We start from the raw sequence: 22,234 nt of genomic DNA, 5'->3' as shown, positions 1-22,234 counted from the left end.
AACCTGTACTCTGAATCAAATCAATATATTTATCCCATATTACTTGGACTCTGTCAGAGGACCATACGTCTGTTATTCACATTTCATCAAAGTGTAATGGAGAAGTGTCAGAGGCCAGGTCTTATATGACAAAACACTGAATCCTTAACAAGTCAGAGCAGTCTACATTTTTATGTGTCATCACAAATGAACTCAACTAAAGCAGTCAAGAGGATTAGAGGCTTGGGACTTCCATGGGTTTATTAGGGCTGTTGTCTCCAATACATTTAAGTGAGAAAACAAGAATTACCGCTCTGTGATGTGGGCAAGAATGAAAGGAGAATGCCAGATATGTATGACAAAGGAAATAGGTGAGAGAGAGAGGAGTAAAGTGGAAAGACCAGTTTCCCTCAGACAAAGAGAAGAGAGGGAGGTCCCACCTGTCTTTACCTGGCAGCAACTATCAGCCCCGGTAGATCAGGAGAATTAAGAGATCAAGATAGAAAGAAGGGGATCCTGTAGTTCATGGATTGGCTTCATTCACCCAAGCCATTTGTGGTTCGATTCACTCCAAACAATTAATTAAAACCACAGGGCGAGTTAACAGCAAACAAAGGCAGCCTAAAGAAGGATGGAGAATAGGTGAGGAGGGTGGGGCCAGGTTACTGCTGAGGGTGTGACTTGGACAAACACGGAGCCGCTGGGCTCTGGAGAAAAAAACAACTCCATAAGTACACAAACAACGACGCTGAGAGAGAACGAGATAACTTCACTCTGTGACCACAGGACTCAACCAGAGCAGCGGAAGGCTTTCAGTGATAACCCCAACCTGTCGCATGTGTATCTTAGCCCGCGCTGGCTATGGCTCCTCCTGGGTAGAACCTCCAGAGAAGGACTGCAGCTACACCTCCAGCTCAAAGCACTGGGATTATTCACAAGGACTAGAAGATTAGAGAGGCTATTCAGCCTTCTTCCGACTGAGAGACAGGTAAGGTGGCAGTCCTACTTCATACCCGTCTTCTACCTCATGTTCAGGGGGATGGGGGTTTGTGTTCACGGTGTTTGTGGTGGAAGTGCAGTGCTTTTTACAGTACTTGCGCATGTCTGTGTGTATGTCTGTCTTTATCTTTATGTAGATGTGTGAGTATAAGATGGTGAAAAATGTAGTCAGACTGGTTAAGGGCACACACACACACACATACACACACACACACACACACACAGGGAGACACACAGAGACACTGACAGAGCAGAACTGACAAAAAGGGTTCTGCGTGTGAGATAAGACACCTTGAGAGCATGGTCTATTTATATAACTACTAATGTATGTACTCTTAACACACACACACACACACACACACACACAAAGAGAACGTGTAGGGGAAAGAAAGGTATTTATTTAAAAGGTGTCACATTGATGTCTTAACTACCACAGGGTTTATTTTAATCTGAGGTTAGTCTTAAGAGAAATGGAAATGTAGACAGATTTGGTTAATGCCCCCCCCCCCCCCCCCCCCATTAGAGCAAATGTACATGTGTGAGAGCTTAATTACGAGCTGATTTTTAGTGATTTTTAAAAGACAACAGTCACAGGAAAACCAACACCGTCGCTGTAGTAGATGATTTCGTTGTTGGTTATGTGAGCTGGAGTCCTGCGCCTTCATTAACGATTCCTGGAAAGGACACTGCAGATGTAAGGAGAGATGGCCAAAGTAGGTCTCATGTCTGGCCAGTTAACACACTTCCCCAAGCTTTAAAAAACCCAGGGTCACATCACCTACTGGTTAGGTTAGCAGCAGTCTAACAGAGCCTTCATGTTTTCCCACCGCAAATCCAATGAAGGCAACCATATAAAGATAATGATTCTGGTAACTGAGTACATAATTTTGTCTACTATTGAAAGATGGAAGTATTTTCTATTACCACAGCCTTTAACAATTGTGAAATAGGCAGTGTTGTGTGAAAATATGAACAATGACAGATATCTGAAGTCACAAAGAGTTGTTGCTACACCTTTGTTTCAGCTCAAAGACTGGCGCCATACACCCACCTCTACTCAAATTATATCACCAGAAAAAGCTGTGTCACGCTTCTTGCACACGGGTTTGCAATTAGATTCAAATCCTCAGCCAATTCACCAGGTAGCATCCCCCATAGGCTCAGCCCAGAGACCACAGATGAGATAAAAATGAAAAAGAGATGACTAATGCCAAACTGATCATTCCAGGGTTGTGTTCAGTTTTGTGTGAATGTAAACCAATTAATTATCCATTTTGTTAATGATTTGATGACTGGAAATCATTAGTTTCCAATACAGTCCACCTTTTGAGAGAAACTAGTTCAGCGTTAGATCATACGCACACACTGAAATGCAACAGGTTTAGCAGACATGGCCTAATATCCCCCACCACACCCCACTACCCTTCTGAGGGGCTGTTTACATGAAGCCTAGTTTGTCAAACTAATACAGATAGCTAATACAGATAGGCCTATCATTTAGAGAGAACACTCCCAAGGTCATTAGTCTAGGGTTAGTTTTAATCCATGTCTGGAGAGGCAGGGGTCCATCACATCAAAACATCGCTACGTGATCTCTGCCAGTTCTCTTTCATGTCTCTAATTACCTGTGTGTGTGTGTGTGTGTGTGTGTGCGTGTGTGTGTGTGTGTGTGTGTGTGTGTGCGTGTGTGTGTGTGTGTGTGTGTGTGTGTGTGTGTGTGTGCGAGTGTGTGTGTGTGTGTGTGTGTGTGTGTGTGTGTGTGTGTGTGTGTGTGCGCGTGTGTGTGTGTGTGTGTGTGTGTGTGTGTGTGTGTGTGTGTGTGTGTGTGTATGTGTGTGTGCCACTTTATTTGAACAAGAATGCATGTGTGTGTGTCTGTGTGGAGGGTGGGGAGATGCCACGTCTTCTTGACTTTGTAAACGTCTTCTTGACTTTGTAAAACTTCCTCCTCGACAAGGAAGGTAATAACTTGCTGGTGCAGTCTCCTTTGACATCAGCTCTCTGCCCAAACCTGATCAACTGCCACATCAACATGTCTTCTAACTGTGTGTCTCTGGTGCTTTCTCCTCTCCAGGATGTCCGACTCCCTCTGCCAGACAGGGGATACCCTCTGCTGTGAGTATACATACATACACATTAAACCATAAGTTGACCTTTTAGTTTTTTTTTTTTTTCATCACTGTGCCATATAAAGGGTAACAGTCAGCAAAAGTCTGCTTACAACCAGCCTCTCCCTCTAAGTGTATGTTGTCCATATTTATGTCTTATTCAGTTGACAGGAGCACAGTAGCACAATATCAGTAGTGCTTGTGTCTTCGCAGTTGGCGCAGACACACAGTGACAGTATGTCAGTATCTAAGTTCTCATAACACGAAAGCCAACACCAATAGAATAACAAAAATACTGTAGTTGCAACTATTTTGCCTTGAGGCCATGATGACATACACACAAAGCAACAGTTAGGAATCACCAGTTTTACGGGAATAAGGAAACATAGTGTAGACACTCCTGTCCAGTGTGGATTCAGTGAAGCTGATGTTATGACCACAGGTTCCTGCAGTGTCATGCTGGGCGAGCAGGAAGTCAATCACCATTTCAGACTGCCCATAGATAACCAAATGTTTACAAGCATGCTGTGTTTCATTGCAAGGGTTGAACGTGTTAATAACACAACTTACTATCCACAAGTTTGAACAGGGAAAAATACTGTTCACTGTTTCCATTAATGTGCAGTCAGATATGTAAGCCCAGGGTTCACTGTCTCAAGACATGTTTGGTATTCTCATGATGAGAATGTTTCGCCAATTTTGAACAAGAAATACAATTCTCTGTTGAACAAAATTCTACACCATGACTGTGCCTGAACTTGTTTGTTTTGACACAGTAACATTTTATTGTGTATACGTCGTCTTCTGAACTTGTTCGTTTAGACACAGTTACATTATATTGTGTGTATACGTCGTCTTCGAAAGTTACTCACTGCTGTGTTGGTCTTTGGTGCAGATGTCCGCGTGTACGAGCAAGAGGTGATTGTGGTGCCAGTGCTGCTGTTGGCATCGTTTCTGGGCACGCTGATTCTCCTACTTCTACTGCGCTACTGCCCAGAGAAAGTGGATCGTATGCGGGCCAAGACTGTCATCAACGGCCAAATCACCCAGCGATCCAGGAGAAACCTGCAGGGCATTGACGGTGAGTACAAATGTGAAAGGTGTTGGTATAATGTTCTCATATGGATGTTGATATGAAACAGTATTTCACTGGGTGCACTATTTGCAATTGCACTAAATGGACATGCTGGTTATAAAGTCTTTATTGTTAAAGCAATATAGCCATGGACCCCTCTCACTTTCTGAGCTTTCCATAGTATCTTTAGTCTCTATCCACTCCATCCTATTACTGGATTTTCACCAGTCATTGTTCTTCCTCATGACTGTTCCCTACCTCACGCTATCCTTTCCTTGATCTTCTTTCTGCTTTGTTCGTTGTATATCTACTGTCGCTTACAACTTTTACAACTGCATCCACCAACCAACCAGGATGTACTCTCTCCCTCTCTCTCTCCTCCACCCAGCTCCTTTCAACGCGATGGAGCACGAGAGCATTGCTCTGGACCTGCCGTCCTACTCCACCTTCAACCCTCCGTCCTCCAGCGGCGTCTCCAGCATCTACTCCAGCGGCCGCGGCTCCTTCGGCGCCGACAACGGCTCCTTCAAGACTCCTACTCCTTACGGCATGGTCCACTCGGCCAGCTCCGTCTCCACCGCGGCCAAGGAACCACGCCAGCGCCTGCCCGAGAAGTTCAAGCTGGTCACTCCGCTGCCCTCCTCCTATTCGCTCAAGTCCGACGGCTCGGTTTCGTTGTACCGGGCCCGGATGGACAACAGAAATGCAGTGCTCAGAGTGCTAAAAGGTGAACGGGGAACAACTGTTACCACAAGGTTTAATTCAAGCTGTGCTGTGGCTTGGTTTTTGACACAGGAGACCATCTGTAGATTGTGAGAAAGCTATCCTTCAGCTATATCACTGTGTGATTGCGGAGATGGCATAGAGACACATTAATAATAATACTCAAAAAGCATTACTGCCATTGACCTACAGGCCTGATGTCTCATGATGTCATTCTGTGTCAGTTTTTTCAGCACTCTTCTGCTGCTATATTCCAGTTAAAATATCTCTTTCGACATTCTGCAAAGCTACTTACAAGTGCATAACTATTTCCATCCATCTTTTATTCATTGTCTCCCTTCCCCCTTCCACTCCCCGCTACAGACTCGGCCAGTGCCAATGAGTGTCAGTCATTCCTCGGCTTCGCCTCCTTCCTGTCTCAGCTGGGGCCCCACCCCTTCCTGCCGGAGCTGCTGGGTGTGGTGTCTCTGCGCGCACCACTTATTACCGTCATTGAGGAGATGGAGAACAAGGATATGTTAGGCTTCCTCTGGAGGTGCAGGCAGGTGAGGGAGACTAAAGGCTGGACTACAACTCCCATGATGCAATATTACCTGGCACCATGTTTAATTAAATGTGTTCGCGTAATAGGCGCTCCAAACTGATTCAGAAATTGTTGCTTTCAGACGTGGTCTTGATCAACCGACTTCTGTCATATACATTGTTTAATTTTTATGAAATGTTTACAGGATAATGTGGGCCTGGATGCTATTTGTGAGATGACAGAGAAGCGCATCTTTACCATGGCTACCCAAGTAGCTTCTGCCCTGGTAAGTGTTCTAGTCAAAGATGGTGCCTCTACCTTAGCAGCACCTCCTGGCCACGGTTGTGGAGATGAAAGAACTTATTTTATTTGAGAATTCTAAGGGTGGAACAGTCATCGTCTTGTCATTACTGAAAGTCTTTAGTAGAGAAGTTCTGCTGTTCTGTGTTATGTCAATTCTGTCTCTTCTCAATTCTTCTAGGAGTATCTCCACAGCAAAGATCTTATACATGGCAACATCAAAGCTCGCAGTGTACTGGTCAGTCAGCAATTCACAGCCAAACTGTGGGGGCTCGGTGCTGTGTACGCCAGAGGGGCAGGAACAGGCAATGTGCATGAAGACGCCGGCAAGAAGAAGTGGCATGCGCCAGAGCTATTGGCCAGAAGGCCCATCAGTCAAAAAAGTGACGTGTAAGTAATCTGGAAAGTGGTTTTTAAACTGAGTGTCTCAGTGACATTTTTAATGTGTGACATTTGTTCCTTTGTCTTCACAGTTGGTCTTTCGGGCTCATGCTCTACGAGATGGCGTCACTAGGTGAGTGTCACACGCTTCAAAACTGTTGTATGCACGTCTTTCATTCGCTCTGAATTTGTTCACTTCATGCTCACTGCACAGTTGGGTGGAACCACCCCCCCCCCCCCCCCCGAGACTCTTTATGTTTGTACGTCCAAAATTAGTTTCGGCTAGACTTGTGTCAGCTCTGAAAGCTATCAGCATCATCTCTGGGTAGATGGGCCATAGCTCACTACCCCCTGACACATCTTTATGTGTTTGTTTTGCAAATGATAGTTAGACCTCAGGTTTTGTTTGGACTTTGAGCTATTATATAAGGTAACCTTTGTGCTATTGCCTGCGTCTGATTTGTCACCTCCCTCCTATCCAATCAGGGGAAGCTCCCTTCGCCGAGGTGCCTGTGACTGAACTACTGCAGTATCACCAGCGAGGAAAAAGCATTAAGAAGCCGTCCAACTGCTCCAATGCACTGTAAGTACACCAGCAAGAACCAGCGCACATGCGCACGCACACCCACACACCCATAAGAATTCCCAGCAGTTTCCTTTGTAGTATCCCGGTGATTGTTTTGAGTGTCTGCAACTGCAGAGATACCAGTCTTCACACTCTTTTGCATGTCCGTCTCCACCCCATGCCATGCAGTTACTCCGTCATCAAAGCCTGCTGCCAGTGGAAGGAGCAGGATCGCGTCACCTTGGCCGAAGTGAGCCGCAAGCTCCAATCGGGAGAGAAGAGTGCCAACGACAAGACAGTCCTCCGAGTGCCTGAACCAATCAACATCGAGCGTTACCTCCAAGAGGCTGGATATGGAGACTCTAATAGCTACACAGTCTTCTGAGGAGATACCTGAAGGCTCCTTGTACTGCTGATCTCGGAGCGTCTCCATTTCTTTCTGCTTATATATGTATATACATATATTTATTCTCACATTCAGGAAAGGGAATCACATTTCCTTTCATAATGAAGGAACTCTAGTTGTTACTTGCTACTTAATCAGTTGTGTTGTTGTGGGCCACTATAATTGCATAAGCTTTCCTGAGCTAAATCACAGATCAATCAATCCATCTCCTGGAGTAATCCTAAACTACAATTCTTTCCTTCTGACTTTCTTTGCCTGTCATCTATACTGTCAGTATACTGTCTATACTGTATACGCTATCAACAGTGTGCTGAGAACTACCTTATTTAAATGAACCATGCCAATGAATTTTCCCTCAGTGGGTAGACATAGTTTACACAAAGGAGTATGTTCCCCAGAGTGTTCAACTGAGGCTGAAAGAGGGTAGGGTAGCTCAGCCCTTCAGCTCGAGGGGCCATTACACAGACTGGAGTTGTACTGGGGACCTGGAGGCATTGTCTGAGATCAAAACTTACGGAAACGTTGAAAACACTTAATTTCAGTAGACTTGAACATGGAAAAGCACTACAATAGCTGTGATACTGTATATATAAGGTTTATATATCTTGTTTAAGAAGTAGTTTTAAGAGATTTATAATATGTACAGACAAAAATCGATGTAATTTATAAGTTGAGAGATGTTTCATCTTCTTTGTAAATGAGATTTAAAAAGGGGACCAGCTCCTATTACAAAACGTCAAATGCACTGTGACCATCACATTCGTTCTCTTTTGGTAGATTGCCGTTTACAAAGGGCGCCAGGGCTTTGACGCAGAGCTAGGTGTGGTTGGCCTGATGAAGGATTTGAGGCATTAACATGAAGTGTCTAAAATATGTGTGGATCTCTTTTGTCCCCACTGTGTATCGCTGTGACACCCAACACACAATGTGATGAACTTGTGGTTTTTTTTTTCTTCAATAAATCCTTTACACTACTTTTCCACTTTTTCCATTTTGTAATCGATTCCAAAACAAAAATTTGTCAGACTAAATTATATATCCATGACTAAGACGAGGTGCGGAGTTGCATCTGTGTTAAACTTAAAAACTAAAACGATGAAGTTCGACTAAAAAGCTCAGAACAATGAATAAGTGTAAGATGTCTGATGAAGATGCATTTAAAAATAAACTGGCAAAGCTATGAATTACATTCATTTTGGTGTGTAAGCAGTAAATTCAATGAGAGTCTGTGACCGACAGCTGAGCCTCTGCTTTCGACAGTACCTGAACCATTTGAACCTGATTACACCATCGACTTCCTATTTTAATAAGTGGCTATACAATAAGCTACTAGCTGCAGAAATATGTGCTTTCAGTACGTCTATTACAGATTTGAAGGATGATGATATTTTTGCACTGTACATACACATATTACGTCACACAAGTAAAGATGAGTTTATCTGTGCAACTGTTAGAATGGATCACATGGGGATCTTGTTTCCAACAACCGATTGATAGAATTCAAGCTGAAAACATACAACGCATGTTGTGGTCATATTTAGATGCAGGAGAGATTGGTTCAAGAAAAACAGATTCTGTTTATTTAATATTTCTGTGTATGGAGAAACAGACTCACTCGCAATCCACCCCATGATCTCAAACTGGCTTCCACACTCGCACATGCACACTGCAGGTCCTGCAGCTCTGTCGGGTAACGCTTCCATCACTGCCACTCAATGCACAGCTTTCATGTAAACTGCCCTCCAAAAAATATTTTTTTAATATCTTTTTTTTTTGTTTGAGTATAAATGAAAAAAAGTACCCCTAATAGCTACTGTAGAAAAAATAATACCTAAGGGTTTTAGTTTTTGTTTCCTATGATTGTTTTTTTTTCTTTTTTCTACACTGACAGAGGTTGACCGTTTCTTTAACACCCTAACCTTGTCTTTGAAAACATTTCGATGGAATGAAAGAGCAACTGTCACTGCAGGTCGTGTCTTCACTGCCCGTCTCTACAGTAAACAAAAAAAACCTGTAACACTACATAGAAGTGAAGAAGGCATCGTATGCATATTCTCAGAGCTAACGTCTAAATTGTTCAACTACCCGAGTAATGGCGACTACCTAATGTAATCATATCTGCACACTCACACGTATTGACTATTATGTCTCGAATGACACACTCCCCCTCACATTTCCACACACCTATCATCACACACACACACACACACACACACACACACACACACACACACACACACACACACACACACACACACTTTCACACGCACACTTTATAACGGTTTCCAGCTCTCCTGATTCGGCTGTAACGGACTTCACATCATGATAACATGATCACTCACAGAAATGTAAAACAAAATAAAGGTTGCACATGTTGCACATTCAATGTCCAGGTAATTCAAAGCTCATTTTATACCTCCTCACACCTTTCTCTCCACTCAATCATGCTTGAGTATCACACTAAGGCCATATAACATTCTTTTACCCCCCCACATCCCCCTCCCCTCCCCCAGTTTGCACCAATCCACACACCATCCCTTTTGTTCTGATTTCGACCAAATAATTCTTCCGTCTTCTCAGACTTTTCCTTATATTTGTGTCCCTTCTAAACTACAGATTAACATTCACTTTGTCCACCCCCCCCCCCCCCCCCCCCCCCCCCCCCCCCCCCCTCTTCCCTGCCTCCTCTTCTTTAGTCTCAGGTTGTTGATGAAGGCCCAGCTGTGATGCGTCCGTCCGTCCCACCCCCCAAACACACACATTTCACCTCTTCAGTCACTAAAACCCCCAACCCACCCCTCTCCTTGCCCTCCGTACCCTCCCCAACTCATCTCTTCAGTCTTTTAGGTGGTCGAAGCAGCACCCCCAACCAGCCCCCCTCCCCTCCCCTCCCCCAATCACTTCCCCTCTGCAGTGTCTCAGGTTGTCAAACCTGTACCCTCTCACCCCCACCCTCCCATTACCACCACAACAACCACACCCCCTCTCCCCCCTCCTCAGTCTCTCAGGTTATTGATAGAGGCACAGATCTTGAGCGCTGGTCCCAGTTTGATGTTCATGGTGGACATGAGGTGTTCCTCCTTCAGGAGTAGCAGCGCCTGTCCGTCAATCTCCTGCGACAGGAACTGTGGCGCCAGGTCCTCGCAGCCTAGCAGGAAGCACACGCATCAGTCAAATGAGTCAGAACTACACAGATAAACATCTCTATTGACTACAGGCCCATTAAGTCACTCCGCGGTCTCTTTCAACCAAATCAGCTTAAAGTACATGTGAGTTATAGATTTGATTGTTATGTGTTCTCCCTGTGAACCAAACCCATGGCTTTTTATATAAGCTCACACTCACATCTGTATGTATATATATAAATTCAACCTATAGCTCACGTGTGTGTGTGTAATTTTATATATATATATATATATATATATATATATATATATGCACACACACACACACACACACACACACACACACACACACACACACACACACACACACACACACACACACACACACACACACACACACACACACACACACACACACGTGAGTTGATTGGTATGTGTTCTCCCTATGAACCAAACCCATGACCTTTTGTTGTTACACGTGATTATGAACAATTAATAGCTATTTAATAAAATTGCTTTTTGCCCGTCACAGAGTGTTTAGAGGGGCAAGGGATCATCCCCATCGTACCAACCTTGCAGAGATGAAATGAATCGGCACACGTCATCCACACTCCAGTGGGCAGGGCTGCCCGACAGGAAATGAGATCCGTCCAATGGCAGGCCGCCAGGGGCTGAGCCGTCCAACTGGGGCCCGCAGTGGGCGGGAGGAGGGCAGGAGAAGGAGGAGCTTGGCGAGAGAGACAGGGAGTCTTCCTCCTCTTCCTCACCATCACAGCTGGATATGTCTTCTGAACGGCTAGACTCAGAGCGACACTGAAAGAGAGAGCGAGAGAGAGAGAGAGAGAGAGGGAGGGAGAAAGAGAGGGGAGAGAAAGAGAGATAGCGACAGAGAGAGAGGGTGGGTGGGAGAAAGAGCGTGAGAGAGGGAGTAAGAGAGAGATATAAGAAACAGAAAACATGATTACACATGAGCTTGAGGAGACAGAGAGACAGACACAGTATGTACATGAAAACCTGATCATAAGATTTGTCTGCCTGCAATTCATTCATCTGTAAGTTTCACTAAAGACAAATAAATCAACTCAACACTATCCCCATATGCTCAGCATTGAGTGAACTCACCTTCATAGGTAAATGCCTTCCTGCTATTTTAGCGCAGGCTATCTCAGAGCTGCTCCTGCGAGGACCCCTGCGCCTGGCCACAGCGTCCCTCTCTGGGGGGGCCGGGGGGGGACCCCCACCTCCCGCTCTCCCCCTGCTGCTGCGGAAGTGATGACTGCAGCTGACATTATACCTGTTGCGGGAACGTGATGCCACAACAGGAAACACATTTTTCTGATGTAATAGTCTTGTCAGATAATCAACTCTATAATGATCTATGATGTATATGGAGTTATGTAATGTGACAGCATGTGCTGAGGTTCCACCAGAAGAGGAGAGTTGTCAGAATTTAAAAGCATAGTAGCAGAGTACTGAAAAGGAGAGTACTGGTTTAATTCTGTAATATGAAGTCACTCTGTGATGTTAACAGCAGCACTGCTTTAAGGGGGATCGTGGGAACTGTAAACTGTAAACGTTCTTAAAGCGGATTGTGTGAACTGTAAACTGTAAACGTTCTTAAAGCGGATTGTGTGAACTGTAAACTGTAAACGTTCTTAAAGCGGATTGTGTGAACTGTAAACTGTAAACGTTCTTAAAGCGGATTGTGTGAACTGTAAACTGTAAACGTTCTTGAAGCAGATTGTGGGAACTGTAAACTGTAAACGTTCTTGAAGCGGATTGTGGGAACTGTAAACTGTAAACATTCTTGAAGCAGATTGTGTGAACTGTAAACTGTAAACGTTCTTAAAGCGGATTGTGTGAACTGTAAACTGTAAACGTTCTTAAAGCGGATTGTGTGAACTGTAAACTGTAAACGTTCTTGAAGCAGATTGTGGGAACTGTAAACTGTAAACGTTCTTGAAGCGGATTGTGGGAACTGTAAACTGTAAACATTCTTGAAGCAGATTGTGGGAACTGTAAACTGTAAACATTCTTGAAGCAGATTGTGTGAACTGTAAACTGTAAACGTTCTTGAAGCGGATTGTGTGAACTGTAAACTGTAAACGTTCTTGAAGCAGATTGTGGGAACTGTAAACTGTAAACGTTCTTGAAGCAGATTGTGGGAACTGTAAACTGTGAACGTTCTTTAAGCAGATCGTGGGAGCTGTAAACTGTAAACATTCTTGTATACCTCTTTGCACAGGTCTTTGAGCAGAAGCGCTTGGTCCCTCCGAACTGGCTGGCTGGAGCGTAGTTCTCACAGTACTCACACTTCAACACTGACAAAGAGAGTGGAGAAGCACCAACAGAGAGAGAGAGAGCGAGAGAGAGACAGAGACAGAGAGAAACAAAGTCACACCGTTATTTGTGTTTGCAAAAGCATTACCTGTCTCACCAGCATAGACAATGCTAACTTGCACATACAGTAGAATGTTCCCTTTAGCCCCTCTACCTTCATTTTTATTTATTATTTTGCTCATACTGGTACTATCCGTCCTTGTATTGTTGTTCTGTTTAGTCTTGTTGTTGAATGTTGTGATGCTATAGCCTGCATGGGGAATACCAAATAAGATTCATAGTATCTGTATACATGGCGAAATAAGGTTGAATAAGGGAGACACTTTCTGAAGTGCTAGATTTTTTGCCAAGGGAGGAATCACTCCCATGTTGTTGTGCCGAGTTCATATAGAGTGTTTCTCATTTTCACACCCATAGCTACACATGAATTCACCTGCAGAGCCTCCAGTTTCTGATTGGATGTTGGGCGGGACAGCCATGGGCATGGAACCCTCTGCTCGCTCCTTTACTATTCCAGTCACCTGTCAGTCAAATCATAAACACATCATTTGATTGTAGAGGCTGGCTTTCGTACTGAAGACAACATAGGTTTATGAAACTTACGAAGGTATCAGTGTCTCAGTCTGAAATGAACTCCCATTAGAGTCCAAAACTTATTTACTTTGCAGACTGCAATGGGAAAATATATAAATTCCCCAGCAAATAGACATCATTCACCCACCCAGACACGCACTTAATCTCACAACCAAATAACTACTGCAAATCAGTGTTGTATGATCAACACCAAGCTCTGATACAGATCCAGCAGGAAGCAGGTGTACTGGTCGGAGAGGGGACTTACAGGGAAGGGCTCGGCGCCCTCCTGGATGACGAACCCTTCAATCAGGTGAGTGAGCACCTGAGGCTTCACCACAGCCTGGGGGAGGGGGGCCCGGTCGCCCAGGCAACCGCCGCCCCGTGGCAGCGGCAGGAGAGTGGGAGGAGAGGAAAAGGCTGTCTCTGGGGCTGAGAGAGAGAGAGAGAGAGCGAGAGAGAGCGAGAGAGAGAGAGAGAGAGAGAAGAGAGCGAGAGAGAGAGAAGAGAGCGAGAGAGAGAGAAGAGAGAGAGAGAGAGAGAGAGACAGAGAGAGAGAAAGAGAGAAAGAGAGAGACAGAGAGAGAGAGAAAGAGAGAGAGAGGGAGAGCGAGAGAGAGACAGAGAGAGAGAGAAAGAGAGGTTGAGGGAGGAGACATGGGAAAAGAATGACAAAGAATGGAAGACAGACAGAAATGAGGGGAAGGAAAGGGAGAGAGATGGGTTGAGAGAGGGAGAAAGGGAGGAGAAGCGAGAGAGGAAGAGAGGGAGAAAGGAAAGGGGGGTTTGAAACATAGGGGAAGAGAAAAGGCGATGGGAGAGACACAAGAGAGACACATACAGGTAAATACAGATCACATTTCCTCTTCAAATGAAGTAAAATATGTTATTTGGGTCATTTCAATGGCTGTAAATGAATAAAAGTACAAGCTGGATAGGGGGCTGGGTAGGGAGCTGGATAGGGGGCTGGGTAGGGAGCTGGATAGGGGGCTGGATAGGGGGCTGGGTAGGGAGCTGGATAGGGGGCTGGGTAGGGGGGTGTAGGGAGAGACTGTGACCTGGGGCTCACCTGTGTCAAGGGAGGGTACTGGTGAGAGAGAAGGGGCGGAGTCTCGCACTGACGGACAGCAGTGAGGGAGGGGCTCTCCTGACAGGTTGTTGGGGGCGTCAGAATCAGACTTCCTCTTCAAGGAGCTGGTCACAGGCTTAGTCTGAAAACATACAAACAGCATGTTTCAAAGCAAACACACAAGCACACAAAAATAAATAAATAAATACAAATAAAAAAAACGACCTACACCAGGCTGCATTTATAAAGCGCTTTACTACTCATAGAGTATAAACAGCTTAATGCATCAGACATCTACCCAATCACACACCGATGGCGGGGGCTACTATCTAAGGTGCCAACCCGCACATCGGGAGCAGTTTGGGGTTCAGTGTCTTGCTCAAGGACACTTTGACACTTGGTGAGGAGGAGTCAGGATCAAACTAGCAACCTTATGAATGCTGAACGACTCCTCTACCTCCTGAACCTCTGTCGCCCAAAAATAGTAACATCAATCAGGCTACTTAAAAAATCCATCAGGCTATGCATGCATAGTTTGACTAACCATCCTCACCGGTGTTGGTCCAGACTGCATGAACACAGAGTCCCCACTGGAGGGCGCCACAGCAGACACCAGGTTATGGTTATGTCCGTCCATGGAGTGGGGGATGGAGACGGGTGGAGTGGAGGACGAGGAGGAGAAGGAGGAGTGGTTGGGGTTCAACACTGCTTGCTGATTGCCTGGCAGCTGGCTGACCGGCATGGCACTTTGGGTAGTCTTAAGGCACATTCCTCCCGCCCCCGTCTCCATGGACGTCACCATGGTGACCATGTTGCCGCCATTGCCGGCGGGTGCGCCGTTATTGTTGCCCAGGACTCCGCTGCCGTCCTGGGCGAAGCAGCTTCGGGCATGCGCCAGTGCCACGGCTTGGGAGTTTCCCAGAGTTCCCTGCCTGGCTCCGACCAGCTGCACAGGGACGTGGGGCGGGTGGTGCCCCCCCACCGCCTGCCCGTTGCTGGGGGGAGCCGGGAGGATGGGAGGGGGGTGGCGTGGGGGCATCTGCACGGGCAGCCGGTGGACCTGGAGGGTCTTGGGCTGGATGGGCACAGGCGTGGCGCTGTGTGACAGTTTATCGAGCGCAGCGGTGTTAAGGCCCTGCTGCTGCTGTTGCATGGGCTGCACCACCAGAGTCTGGGCGCCGAGGTTGGCCTTGGATGCCATCGTGCCCACCGTGTAGCCCTGCGAGGCCGTGGGCACGCTGGAGGTGGGCACCAGGATGTGGGTGACAGTGGCAGATGGCGTGACCGTGGTCACCGCGCGCGCCTGGCACAGCCCCGACGAAGAGAGCAGAAGCTGGGAAAGGGGCATGGAGGGGGAGGGGGAGGAGGAGGGGGGCAAGGCGGCGGACCCAGAGCCGGCGCCAGGGTTGGCAGCCATGTTGGGCTGGCTGACGCCCTTGACACCCATGCCGCCAGGCATGCTGGGAGCGTTGGGGTGGGCGTACGAGGCCAGTTTGGGGTTGGAGAGCTGCTGGGGGTTGGTCTGGAGCTGCTGGGGACCTGGGCCCTGGTGCACCGCCTGGGAGAACTGCTGCTGCTGCTGGGGGATGGAGTATGTGGCTGAGGAGAGAGAGGAGAAAAATTTCAGAGAAAGAAAAAGAAAAAACAAACGGAACCAACTAAAAAATAAAGAGGAGAAGAGTCACTGTTACTAGCTAAAGAGAGGAGAAATGTAAAATGGAGAGGTGAAATGAGCACACCTGCATCCTTCCGCTCTGGAAACTCAGTCTTCACTGTTGCCAAGCGAGGAGTGGACACACAGCGCATGGCCAAGTTCTGAACCTGACAGGGAGAAGAAAGGGGTAATTATAGGTACAAGACGTTTTTTTTTTTTTTTTTTTCAAAACCTCTTTCAATTAGTTTTGGTTCACCCAAAGCATTTGCAGGAAACACAAAGTTTAGAGGTCATTAATGGACATCATTGATAAACTAAGAAAAGTGCTTCTCTCTTTTCCCTTTGTATTGGGAAAGCCTTACTGCAATAAAAAGGTCTTTTACTCTAACATCCTTCTCCAAAGAGAAATTAGTACTTAGCTGTAGTCTTACATGGTACTTTTCCCTCTCTCACACTTGTTTGATCCTTTCATTCCATCCAACCTTTATTTTGTGTTTTTCTAGTTTTTCACACCTGTTTTCATACCTGTGAAATCTCTCAAAACAAAAGACTACTATAATTAAGTACATCTTCTTCTTTGCCGTAGAATGAGGCAAACGCTCTTTTACCTGGTCATTGTCTGATTGGCCCATGGAGGTAGGAGGGATTTCCTGTTGTTGTTGTTGTAATTGCTGCTGCTGCTGCTGCTGCTGCTGTTGCTGTTGCTGTTGCTGCTGCTGCTGCTGCTGTTGATGTTGCTGCTGCTGCTGCTGCTGTTGTTGTTGCTGCTGCTGCTGTGGTTGCTGCTGAGCAACCGTTGCCACGGCAGCTGTTGCTGTGCCACCAGGCATAAAGATGAGCTGAGAGGCCAGAGGTGCCCTGAGGGGCCGGTTGACCTGTGGGGACAGAGGGAGAGAGAGGACAGGAAAAGAGATGAGAGACATGTATGAATAAGACAGACAGAGATAAGAAGGGGGGTAGGTGGAAGAGGGAAGAGAAAGAGAAACCAGTGATAACTTAGAGAATGACCAAAACCCAGCAGAGTACTATAAGGAAAACAAGTGAATTTAAAATGAGTGGGATTGAATGGGTTGTATGAATAAAATGGATTTTTTTTAACGCAAACCTGCACAATATATAAGTTAATCTAAAAAGGTACTTTGAGCTATTAATTCCAGAAAAAAAAACATGGAAAAGGAACCTTTAGTATCTTTAACCTGACTGCACACTACCTCATACGAGAGTATTAACCTCACCATTCAGACCATTAACTCAACAGAAACACAGTACTCCACTTTCCGATCATGGTAATTCAAAACAAGCACGATTCCCATAATGAACAGACGACCCACCCTCAGGTACAGGTTCTGCCCCTGTCCAGGAGTGTTCCCCCCCAGTAGCACGGGCTGGCTGAGGGCTGAAGACGTGACTGTGGTGACCGGTCCAATGGCCCGCGGGTTAGTCATGGTGCCACCCCCAGAGGTGCTGAGGTTGACCTGGCGGGGGGAAACGAAAAGGTGGGTGAGAATCAGACACAAAGGATCCCTGTGCCTAGATGGAGAGTCATTTTATCACATTTAACAGCTTTTTACAGTCTAGAGCAGTAATGATATCTAATAACCCGGTCAAACGAATAGGATGACATGTGACGGTGGAGACTGTTTGGGTACGGTTCTCCTGGTAGATGGGTGGAACAAGATGCTTGCAACGTCGTCATGGGTACGTTACCCAGGGAGCACAGGAACAGATGTAAAAGGCATGGGCTAAATTATTATATGGTACCATACAGGGTCATACTCACAGTGCAGTGGGTGCTGCTGGTGGACTGGGGAACACTGTTACCGGGGGAATTGGACTGACGACTGGCCGCGAGAGTGGCCTGCCAAGATCAGGAAGAGAGCAGAGTGATCGCCAGTAAGTTTACAGAACACAAGGACACTTCAAAGAATTTTTTCCCCAAAGCTTTACTTGTTCAGGGACTGGATCAATCATACAGGTTCGAATCGCTGTCAAAGAGCTCCATCTAGGGTTGCAAGCTGTCTCTGCCCCATTCAGGCCAGTGACTCCCCACCGAAGCTGCAGTACTGTGAACAATGGAGCCTCAAACCATCTGCTGGATATGAAGACTGATGAGACTTACTCTGCCATATCACACACAACAGTTTGTAGACTTGAATGCTGCCATGTTATGTTAGTTGTATAATTGTGATAATTTCAATTGTTTTATTCTATTACTTACTTTTATTTATGTATGGTTTTATTATTTTACTTTTATTATTTTAATATAATCTTTCTGCTTTAATGCGTCTTGGATTGAGTGGATTACCTTTGTTTATTATTGTGTGGATTATCCATGATTATGTTGTATTGTTTTTTTTGTTGTCTGCTAATATGCAAAGCACTTTGAGCTGCATTCTCAGTATGAAAAGTTATAAATTATTATTAGTAGTAGTACACAATGTGACAATTTTTGTCTAAAATAGTTACTTAATTATCTGTGAACTTGCATCTGGCAGCGATCAGGACAACAATTATTGGATTCCAGTATAATTGTCTTCAGGATGGGTGACTTTGGCTTTGAGTACAGCTTCATCTCATAACATCTGCTGGGTGATCTACTGTGTAGCTGCAGCTCTGAGCTACGGAAGGCTGCCTGTTTATTGTTCTCATGTGGTTTGTTTCCACAATCATCTTTCGGAGAAATGTTCCGACAAAGAAGCAAAGCCATGTTTAGACAACCACAATTATGCATACCACACAGAGGGATTTGGAACTCACCATTTGCAACAGATTACTAAGGCCCCCTTTTTACTCTATGGTGAATGTGTTATGCACAGTGTACACATCTATTTTCTCATATTGTGTGTACTTAGAGGAGTGCTTTGGCACATGCTGTGTGTTTCTGTGTGTGTGTGTGTGTGTGTGTGTGTGTGTTTGTCTAACCTGTTGCACAGCAGTGAGGTTATGCAGTTGAGCGGTGTTGATCTGCTGTGTGTGTGTGTGTGTGTCTTACCTGTTGCACAGCGGCGAGGTTATGCAGTTGAGCGGTGTTGATCTGCTGCTGCAGCATCAGCTGCTGGAAGTACTGAGCTGCATTGGGTTGTCTCTGCAGCGCCTGCAGGGCCTACCAGCAAGAAGATAACACTACATTACCCAGAGCCTGCAGGGCCTACCAGCAAGAAGATAACACTACATCACCCTACTTCACAGTCAACATTCCAATAAACAGAGTAATGGTCCGTGGTTTGTTTGATTACCTTATGAACAGCTTTTACAAAGACTGTTTATTGCTGTATTTTTTTTTTTTTTTACATATTTCTCTGCACGTATACACAAGCACAAAAGGATCTGTGGTCATATCCTTCTGATGTACGATACTTGTCTACTAAGGCCGTATACAAAGTCAAACATCCATTGCTAATCTTGTGTGCACACATGAGAACAGTCCATCACAAGTCTATGCTCTCACCTGTACAGCTTGTCTCTCATACAGAGACATGTGAGCGATCTGAGGGGCGCGGGAGTTCCCCCCTGACTGAGTGTTACCGTTGGCAGAGCCAGAGTTTTGGTCCTCTCCCGCCTCCATGGCTACTATAGTGAATACAAATTAACGGGAACCAACCTCAGAATACACATATCCACACACCGAACATAACGTCATGGCAACATTGACATTTCCAGCTAAAATGTTACATACGTTAAACGCTATTGTACAACTGAACACAAAAAATGTTTAGTGTTGCTCTTGGATTGCAAAAAACAAAAACAATAACGTGCCGACATTAGCGTTTCAGAGGGTTGCTATTTAAACAGTCATTTTACAAATGAATTAAAACACTCAGTTATGTGATTTCCCTAAGGGAAATTAACATTTACTTTGAATTTGACATAACTGAGAACGTAAGACCTGTCAAGTCTGGACGATTGATGACAACACATAGAGGGTTTTGCAAAAGCACGGTGCAACAGTATGGAGAAACAAATGGCAAAGTTTCTCAAGAACATGATGTTCAATATGATATGAAACACTTACAAATTTTGAATCAACAAACCGCAGTAACCATGTTGTAAATGTTATCCTATATTGCATCTATAAAAACGTCAGCGGGCCTTTACTCACATAGCAAAACAACTCTCTAGCTAGGTATGATAGCTTTATTTAGCTTTAGCTAGCTGGCCAGGGTGCAGAACAGAAGATCACTGGCGAGTTAAACAATTACCTCAATCCTGTTCTCGCGTTCCAGATACTTGGTTGAAATCGATTCGTCGTGGTGCTCGGTTTCGTAAGAGCAATGTTGAATTCGTGAAATTTGTAATTTTTTCCCCCGAGCAGACTTCTAGTAAATCTGCAAACAACGGTGCTTGGGCTGAGGGAAAAGGCTGCGAAACCACGCCCCCTGAACTGTTTACAATTCTCTTTCCGGCGCCAAAAATGACGTTGGACGACCTGTGTTGTCCACAAAAAGGCACAGGATAAACACCTTCTAAAAGTGACTGGATTAGCCAAATATTCATTACATCAACTCCCAAATCTAAGTTTGTCCACACAAATAAACAACATTTGGTTGGTTTGATATGTTTACTCATATTTGATAAATCCAGTGTTCAAACTCTTACACAACAGACAAATCCATAGAATGGGCAGGAAGCGCCAGAAGTAAAATTGTCAGAATACTCTAAAGTAGGCTAAGGGTGAGAATCCATCCAACTAAATAAGAAGTATAAATATACTTGTATGTCAATACACCTTCTGGATGGCATTTTGGCAGTTTGCCAGAGTGTAGACATAAGTCCCATACCTACTTGCATACTGACGTTATATGGGGACAGGAACCAGTGTAGAATTGCCGGTAGAGTTATTCTTGAATTTTACCAACCTGCCACCTAACAACGCTGACAGCTACTGCCATGGTCAAAGTCCAAGACGTATTCAGTGGAGAAAATATCTACAGATATTACTAAACACAAACAACACTTACCTACTACAAAGAAAGAAGGAAAACAGCAATGAAGAGTTTTGGTCTAAAAGTTTTGTTCTCAACCTTTTCTGAATGAATGCATCACGACCTTCCCTTCAGAGTGATCTGAGACTATCAGATATGCTGTGATTAGTATGAAGCTACAAAATGATATAGTATGTAAACACAAAATTATTTTTACTAGCAAAACTGCATGTTTTTGGGTAGAAATGTAAAAATAAAAATAAAAAAAATATTAAAAAAAATAAACAAAAAAAATGAAATAAAATAAAACTATTATTGTGTTGCCCTTTTGTGTACGTCACACTACATACTATATATCCATAGCACCCAACTGATGTATACCAGCAACCACATGAACAACTTCCTAGCAACAAGTCAATATCGTAGCAACCCTCTACCTTGCTTATCAATCATGGCAGCTATGACGCAGCGGCTTACCGACACCCAACCAACTACATTCCAGCTTATCCAGGGGTTTAAGTGATTCAGAATGCTATGCCTACATTTAGACCATAAAGTAACCTAAAATGGTTATTTGAAAATTACATTATTATTATTATACAATTGTGTTTCAATATATAGCCTAAAACTGCATTTTAAGTAAAATGATACAATGCAATGCCTCGTGTGAAGTGATCAAAGTGCGGCTATAACAAATGGATACAAAACATTTAATAAACATTAATGACACATTTTGGCATTCTAAGTTGTTGTGGAGATGTCAAGCTAAGAAGGCACCGGATGCCTAAAAGAGCCCGGGTGACGTAATGTTGATTCTTGAGTGACAGTTTCTATGCCAACGTTAGCATTACGTACCCGGTCACCGCGTACCCCGCATCTATATTGCTAATAGCAATTCCTCCTTTTGTGCGACAATATTAAGCGACTAAAAAGTAGCTGATGGCTTTCGAACAACTCTTGAGACTCTCTGACTGATAGCCAAAAAGTGTCGGGGTACAAAGTGTCCGTTTAGGCACAATATTAAGCGACTAAAAAGTTTTTAGCTACACCTGCCTGATGGTATTCTGTAAGTTAGCAATGTCCGCTAGCATATCAAAGCTAGCAATCCCCCGTTGTTCTTTAGTAAAATGTTGTGCAAACAATGCACTGTTTTGTTCAAATGTAACTGTGCGTGCCGTCAGATATGTCTAAAAATCACAACACATTAAGGAGTGTCTTAATTTAAGCACAACAACAGATGAATAGCTTCAAGCTAACAAGACACTAGCACGAGCTAGCTAGCTGATGGAATGTGCTTACTTTGATACATACATTTGATTTATATAAACTAGCGAATCAACAACTTTCCTACCAAAGTCAAACATCAAATGGTTGTTTTGGTTGGTTTATTGTAGGTCAAATACAAGCAAGCCGGTCTCAGGTAGCGAAGTTCAATGCAATATGCTCTGAAGTAAATCGCGTTATGAGCGATAAAGACCCGGGTGACGTAATG

General features: G+C 44.7%; 2 protein-coding genes across 3 annotated transcripts; one reads left to right on the top strand and one right to left on the bottom strand.

Annotated features, from left to right (window-relative positions):
* Window positions 1–959: 959 nt before the first annotated feature.
* Window positions 960–7,038, top strand: styk1b (serine/threonine/tyrosine kinase 1b; the record flags this gene model as incomplete). The annotated part of the gene is made up of 10 exons (XM_080857981.1): window positions 960–967; window positions 3,053–3,093; window positions 3,982–4,167; window positions 4,550–4,888; window positions 5,248–5,429; window positions 5,613–5,693; window positions 5,889–6,097; window positions 6,181–6,221; window positions 6,575–6,671; window positions 6,843–7,038. The coding sequence occupies exons 2-10, from the start codon at window positions 3,054–3,056 to the stop codon at window positions 7,036–7,038; spliced, it is 1,371 nt and encodes a 456-aa protein (XP_080714107.1). The 5' UTR covers window positions 960–967; window position 3,053.
* A 3,017-nt stretch (window positions 7,039–10,055) lies between these two features.
* Window positions 10,056–20,170, bottom strand: phc1 (polyhomeotic homolog 1; the record flags this gene model as incomplete). 2 transcript variants are annotated; one of them, XM_080857964.1, is made up of 15 exons in its annotated part: window positions 20,020–20,170; window positions 19,269–19,390; window positions 18,813–18,923; window positions 17,601–17,678; window positions 17,152–17,295; window positions 16,429–16,695; window positions 15,906–15,987; window positions 14,711–15,765; window positions 14,167–14,308; window positions 13,366–13,529; window positions 12,958–13,045; window positions 12,418–12,505; window positions 11,307–11,478; window positions 10,757–10,997; window positions 10,056–10,207 (listed from the first exon to the last, which is right to left on the bottom strand). In XM_080857964.1, exons 2-15 carry the CDS (start codon window positions 19,383–19,385, stop codon window positions 10,056–10,058), a joined length of 2,901 nt encoding a protein of 966 aa, XP_080714090.1. In that variant the 5' UTR covers window positions 19,386–19,390; window positions 20,020–20,170. The 2 variants fall into 2 exon arrangements, with proteins under 2 accessions (XP_080714090.1, XP_080714091.1); XM_080857965.1 differs by having other exon boundaries at window positions 14,720–15,765.
* Between the last annotated feature and the right edge of the window lie 2,064 nt (window positions 20,171–22,234).

Source organism: Sprattus sprattus (genome assembly GCF_963457725.1).
Source record: "Sprattus sprattus genome assembly, chromosome: 19".
NCBI classification, from domain to species: Eukaryota; Metazoa; Chordata; class Actinopteri; order Clupeiformes; family Clupeidae; genus Sprattus; species Sprattus sprattus.
Note: the sequence above shows the minus strand (reverse complement) of the source record. Positions and strands in the feature narration are given on the sequence as shown.